The sequence below is a fragment of the Suricata suricatta genome, chromosome 9 (assembly GCF_006229205.1).
Source record: "Suricata suricatta isolate VVHF042 chromosome 9, meerkat_22Aug2017_6uvM2_HiC, whole genome shotgun sequence".
In the NCBI taxonomy this organism is placed as follows: Eukaryota; Metazoa; Chordata; class Mammalia; order Carnivora; family Herpestidae; genus Suricata; species Suricata suricatta.
The window spans coordinates 139,719,106-139,725,639 of record NC_043708.1 but is presented as its reverse complement, the minus strand read 5'-3'; the positions used below and the strand labels follow the sequence as shown (position 1 = coordinate 139,725,639).

Sequence of the window (6,534 nt, the reverse complement as noted above, 5' to 3'; positions counted from 1 at the left end):
GGCTCGGAGCTAGCACCTGCGAGGCCTGCAACAGGCTCTTCTCAAGCCCCGCAGGGAAGGGTGTGCAGCGTCCGCCGGCAAGTGCGAGGCAGTGAGTGCTCCCCCTGGAGCCCCGGTCAGTCCCCTGACCTCCCCTAACCTGATAAACGAGAGCCCCCAGCGAGCCCGTATTCCCCAGCTCCTGCACAGTCCCTGACACCCTCCCCAGCTGTCCCCAGAGGACACCCCTCCCGGCAGAGCCTTCATGGTGGACACCGCAGGGCATGTTCACCCCAGGCGCTGGGGGCAGGGGTGACAGCGCCAAAATGCATCAGAGCCGGAGCCCCACGCAGCCAGCTCACAGACTCCAGCAGATTCTGTGTGTCGTGCGGACAGTGTGCTCAGAGACCCCAGGGCAGGAACTGGAGATCGTCCACCAGAGGGATGCATGTGCTGTAAGCCAGCTTTGACTCCACCTCCTGCCCCCCCAAGACACTTACCAGCACGCGGCAGGGACCCTGCTCCCCCTTCCTCTGCTCCTGGAGGCTGCTGGAGGCAGGGCTCCAGTCCTCGGGTCAGAGAGGTAGGTGGCACGTGTCCTGGTCCCTGGGTTCTAGTCCCCCTGCAGCCACTGCTCTGGATTCACCCTGTGCTCTCTGGGGGCCAATGTCTCTCTTCCACAAAATGGGGACATAGAATTTCTAGACCTCTGACCAGAAGGCTGAGCCCTGCTGAGGAGGGTCTAGAACCCTGGCTTCTGGGGGGCAGGGATTCTACAGGGTCTGCTGTGAACCCCCAGGCTGGCTCCATACCGAACAAGCCGGCGGACAGAGGCAGGAGGTGACTGCCGTGCCCTGGCCAGCAGCTGGGAACCACCGGGAACACTTAAATGCAAGGAAAACCAGCCCCAGGCTATGCTGCAGGCCACCAACCTTTGGCCTCAGCTGTCCCCACCTGTCCCAACTCCCTAAGGGGACCTCCCTGCCCTCCCACTCCAAAGTCCCACAGCCAGGTCTCCAGGGGCCCAATGATGTGGGGTCTGCATATTCTGCACCCCAGGCTTTGTGGGAGCTGCTGCACCACTGCAGGGTGCCAGTGCCTGGCTTTCCTTCTCTGTCCCCTCACTTGGCGGAGAGCAGCGGCTCTCGCCCACTGGCCTGCCTCAGTCCCCCCACAGGGCTGGCTGGAACACCCCAGGTCTGTGGGGAGCCCCAGAAGTTTTCAGTTTAAACAAGTTTCCAGGTGACGCCGGGACCCGGAGGCTGTGGTATTTTCAGCCCCGTTTTCGAGGTGGCATACAAACGGGAGGCCCTGTCTGCACCCTGAGAGGCCCTTGCTCGGGTCCCATCATGACTGAGCGGTAGCGGTTGATGTCTCTGGGTCCGGAGGAGCAGAGAAGGGCAGGGACCCGCCAAGTGGGCGTGGGTGGACAGTGACTGCCACCCTCTGGCCAGCAGCGGCAGCGGCAGCAGAAGGCACCCGGGCTGCTGGTGCCGCTGCCCCGGCCCGTGTCCCCCAGACTGCGGCCTGCCCAGGGACCTGGATGCAGGTAGGAAGGCGGCCCAGAGGGTTTCCTGGCTCAGCCTCCCAGGACCAGCTGGAGAAGGAGCGACGGGGCCCCTGTGAGTTTGGATATGAACCAGACTCCTGTCATTGGCCCCATAACAGTGCTGCCCCTCCCGGGCATGCCCTCCCTTCCTGTGGCCCCTGCTCCCTCCTTCGCATCTCCAAACACTACGGGGTTGGGAGTGAGACAGGAAGGAGCCTCCCCAGCCGCCTGGGCTTCAGCCGCACTGTGCTGGCCGCATGACCGGGGACCATGGTCCGGCTCCTCCTCTGTCCATCCCTGTAGGGGTTAATCCCTGTGGGTCCAGGCACAGGGTTCATCAGCCCAAGTACTCCGCACAGTACTGCTTCTCAGAACTGGGCTCGCTCGGTCCGTATCTCCGAATGTTTAAAACCAAAACAAAATTTTGGAGATGCTGGGGTCTCAAAGGGGGATTTGTATACCCCAATGGTCACCAAGACCATCCACTGTGGTCTGGGAAGAAAATACCAGACCTTCAGATCATATTTACCTGTATCTCATCCTTTTTAAGTCCTATCTTTTTATTCATTTTATGACACATATACGTATACTAGCAGAATAGTACACGCACATCATTCACAAAGGACACAGCATATCGGGTGTGCAGCGGGCCCCTCCCTAAGAAAAGAAAAGAAAGAACACTCAGGTCAACCTGGCTGTTCAGGTCCATGACAACATCCTTCATGACCTTGTAACATGAGACCACTTAATTAGACTGCGTGTTTATGTCTTTCCATATATGGGAGACAAAGAACTTAAAAATATATTTAAAAAACCACACCGTGTGGTTTTCGGGGCCCACTTCTTTGGGTACGAACCCAACTGTGCGGTGCCTGCAGGAATCAAGTTGCTTCCTGGAAAGGAAAGCCTCGGTGTCACGAGTCTGTGTGAGAATCCTGCTGCAGATATGTACATGGGGGTCACTACTTTGAAGGAGAGAGAGTCTCCATAACTTTCTAGAAGCTTCCTTGTGAAGAAATGCCCAGCCTAGATCATTTCCAGGGAATGCCCAGGAGTCGCCTAGCTATTAGCTTCAGATGCAAATACGCTTTGGTGTTCAGGGAGCCAGTGGAGGAGGGAGACCCGGGCTCTCAGGGTCTTCCCCAAAGGTGGTGTTGTTTAGTAAGAAAAACAAGAACAGACATTTATTTCCCCACATCGGCCCTAAAAAGAAGGTACCATGTCACATTATCCCCATTTTAGGGATGAGGAAATGAGGCCCAGTGATGTTAGGCTGTGGAGTGCAACAGCCAAGACTGAACCCAGGAGCCCTGGTGCGGGAGCCCAAGTTAAGCCCTACGCACCCACCTGAAACCCAAAAGGGCCTGGGGCCTGTCTGTGGGGGCAAGGAGGACAGAAGGAGGCACAGGTCCATCCAGGAGGAGTCCTCAGGCAGAGTGAAGAAGGAGAGGTGCCAGGAGATCCTGCAGCCTGGGGAGGGCAGGGTCACCTGGGACAGACATTAGACAGGGGGGTGGGGTTCCTGACATCAGGACTTGCCAGAAAGGGCTCTGGGGAGGACCACAGAGAGCCCATCTGGAGTCCCTGAGAGCCCCATGAAGGGCAGACACCGCCCAGGGAGCCCCTCTCCCTCTGCCTGTCCTAAGCTGAAAGTAGGACCTTCACTTGTGCTGCACTCCACACCCACTGATTCATTTGTTTTCTAGGGAGTCAACTCAGGCTTCCTGGAACTGGAAGAGGCAGCTCTCCCTCCTAATGAGGTGGTGAGCTTCCTGTCTTTGGAGGTATGCAAGCAAAGGCTGGATGATCCTGTGATGGGCTTGCGTAGAGGGAGAGAGATCTGAGATAGATCAGTAAGTCTCTTTCCCTTTCTGAAATGCTCAGACGTGTGGCTCTGAGTAGAGAGGAGAGGTGTGGAGCCTGAGTCCTGCCCACTGTGGCCTGGTATCACTCTGCCTGCCTCCGTGTCTCTCTGCGTCCAGGGCCGGTTAGGAAGGCGGGCAGCCACTCTCTGGGAACAGCTAGATTCCAGCTGCAGCCCTACAGGATGGACCCCCCAGCCTTGGCCTCCGTATGATCTGCAGGGCTTTTCAGGGCAGGCCATACATCCGAGTTATTTCCCAAGTAACTTGGATTTTTCACATGATTTTATGCTAAAATCCCTTCATTCCCCCCAGACAGCAACACCACAAATTGTAATAGATATTTAAATGGCAGTCACATTGGCAATTCTCTCTTTGCTCTGCAATAGGCGTCAGGGGATCTGTGAAAATTGGTGGAAAATAACTACATCTTTATTTTCCTTAACCTCTAACTAGAAATTAACACTTTCTTTAATCAGGAATGTGAGCAATAAGCCCCAGGAGCATGAGTGGTACAGTGACTTTGTGACCAACACGAATCACAGGTATTTTCCTCTCAGGTTGTAGCTGTTGCAGAAAATTTGAAATATTATTTATGCTCACTGCTGCTTTTAAATAACAGAAGTTCTTAGACCTGCTGGGTTAAGAAAGCAGCACATACATTACTATTTCACAAATTTCTTATAACTTTTTTGATATAATTGGTTTCATTTGTAAACCAATGCATTTCACTTTTTTAAAAAGTTTATTAATATTTATCTTTGAGAGAGAGACAGAGCATGAGTGGGGGAGGGAAAGAGAGAGAGGGAGACACAGAATGTGAAGCAGGTTCCAGCCTCTGGGCTGTCGGCACAGGGCCCGACATGGGGCTCGAACTCATGAACCGTGAAAGCATCGCTGAGCTGAAGTTGGACGCTCAACTGCCTGAGCCACCCAGGAGCCCCTTATGAAATTAAACACTTCATATTAAGACAAGATTCTTGGACTTCATGAGATGCCAAAGGTGTCCCTAGTGCCAAATGGGCCAGTTATCCCTGCCCGACCATCCCAATGCTAAGGCCATGCCAGTGACCCCATGGTGGTGCTCTGGGGGCACAGGGGTGAAAGCTGGTGCACAAGATATCTTTTTTAAATGAATGACTTAGAACTTCAACACAATTACAGAAATAGAGAGCTGGGAGGTCTTTAGAAAGCCTTTATTACTATGATTTTCAAACTTCTTGGCACAACTCACAGCAAGGAATATTTTCCTTTGCAACCCGTTACCTGAATATATGAAAAAGGTTGTGTTTTTTGTTTTTACACATGACATAACTTTACTATGCAGGATGCACTCATATCTTGTATGTTATTTTTCTTAATCTATTCTATTTAACTTTTAGATTATGATTAATTGAACTTTTATTCAGAACAACTATAATGCCTGAAAAATTTGAGTTAATACCCAATTTACTTCAGTTGGAAATGAATAGTAGCAGATTTGGAAGCAAGCAAATAGATGAGTGAAAGCCTTAGGAATCTGACAACAGATAAAATTAAAACGCATAAAAATGATCAGTACTCTAATAATCTAGAAGTGGGGGGTTTACAGTCAATGTGCAGAAAAAGAAGAAATATCCACATAAGTGCAAAGAATACAGATTAAAATTCACTTATATAGTTATAGGCACTTCTGATAGCCACAATTTTACATTCTTAAAGTGGGAGTCTTCAAAAATACTTCTTTATATTTAAAAGCTAAAAGTCCAAGTAAAGGTGATCCCATTATCCTGGTTTGGGAGTGGTGAGAAAGCCACAAATTTTCCCAACAAAAACAAAGGAGCAGATTGGCCAAAACTAAGGCAGCTGGTTGTGCAGAAGGCCAGAGGATTATGCATTTCACTGCTAACCACCAGGGCTTTGGGGGCTGATGTTAAGTCCTTTCTGCACTTTTAGAACCTGGGTCCCAGCCATAGCAGGGGCAGTTTCTGTGTATTTGGCTCCATGGGATGTGTCTGAACAGGATCCACTCAGCATTTGGTCAATGTAATGGGAATTGCCTCCAATTAAAAGCCAAGCTCCGCTGGCCCGACGATGTAATTTGTATATTCTTTCTTAGCTTTAGGGGCAAATGCCCTGTGGTCAAATATATCCAGAATGACTACAGGAATAGCTTGATTTTAAGAGGCACCACATAAGCATTTTAACAATCCAGGATGTCTGGAAGCCTGCTCACTTTGACCCAAGTTTTCCAAACCAGTGACATGCAGGGGATTCCCAGAGGCTAGATGGTTTTCACGGCGGAGCTGTCACTGAAGGAATTACTGAGGACCAGACAACGGGCCCTGGGAGAGTTGGGTGTCTATTAAGCAAATTTCTGGGAAGCTTCCTCCAAACGTCCCCAAACATGAACTTTATGCCATTGTAAGAATAAACAATTGTACAGTCTAACAGTTGGATTGATTCCTCTGATTGGAAATCAATCAAGAATTGCAGTCTTGATAAACCAGATTCGGTGGAGCTCTAACCTCCAGGAAGACTTCAGGGGCTTGCATTCCCTGTGACCCCACTGCATTATCATCACCTACTACAGTCTTTTCGCCTATACCCCCAGTTTTAACCAGGAGAGACTGCATCTGTCTCAGGGCTGGCCGTTCAGGGGCCGCCCCCAAACACACCTATCTCGCACCTTCCTCCATCCGGAGGGGACAGCCCTGCGGGACGCGCGGCCCCCACCTCGCCTCCATCGAGGTGGGAGGAGGGACTCCAGCCTCCATCTGGATGGGGGGGAATCCTACCAGAGCCAACCCCGAAGCGGAAGCCCACTACCCACACCTGCAGGTGGCAGAAACCCACAGGAGCAGGACCGGGAGCGGAAGGCCGCGTCGGCAGGCAGTGCAGCGACGCGCGTCTGCGCCCTGGGGCGTGGGCGGGGCAACGTGCTGCCCCGCCCCCGAACTCTTCTGTGCGCGACGCCGTCGCTCCGAGATTCGCGTCATAAGTGCGGCGGGCAGCGCAGCCGGCGGGGCGGCGGTGAGTTGACGCGCTCGCCGGTTGGCGTCGGCGGTGGCGGCTCGGGCCGCAGGCCGGGGAGCGAGGGTGGGCCGGCGGCCGCCTCTGCGCCGGTTTGCCCCGGGACGCTCCCGGCCGCGGGGCCCGTAGGTG

General features: G+C 52.8%; 2 protein-coding genes across 3 annotated transcripts in view; one reads left to right on the top strand and one right to left on the bottom strand.

Annotated features, from left to right (window-relative positions):
* Positions 1-2,067: 2,067 nt before the first annotated feature.
* LOC115302424 (synapsin-1-like) overlaps positions 2,068-6,534 on the bottom strand; it is a 4,773-nt gene continuing 306 nt past the window's right edge. The window contains exons 2-4 of the mRNA XM_029952328.1: positions 6,205-6,486; positions 2,876-3,017; positions 2,068-2,185 (exon numbers count right to left, since the gene is read on the bottom strand). Coding sequence (XP_029808188.1) covers positions 2,118-2,185; positions 2,876-3,017; positions 6,205-6,486 — 492 coding nt within the window. The 3' untranslated portion in view covers positions 2,068-2,117. The remainder of the gene's footprint in view (positions 2,186-2,875; positions 3,018-6,204; positions 6,487-6,534) is intronic.
* Positions 6,353-6,534, top strand: part of WDR61 (WD repeat domain 61) — a 16,085-nt gene continuing 15,903 nt past the window's right edge. Inside the window, exon 1 of one of the 2 annotated variants that reach the window (XM_029951953.1) lies at positions 6,353-6,402. The gene's annotated coding sequence lies outside the window, so the exon portion shown is untranslated. Of the gene's footprint in view, positions 6,403-6,453; positions 6,532-6,534 lie in introns of those variants that run through there. The other variant, XM_029951952.1, reaches the window with a different exon arrangement.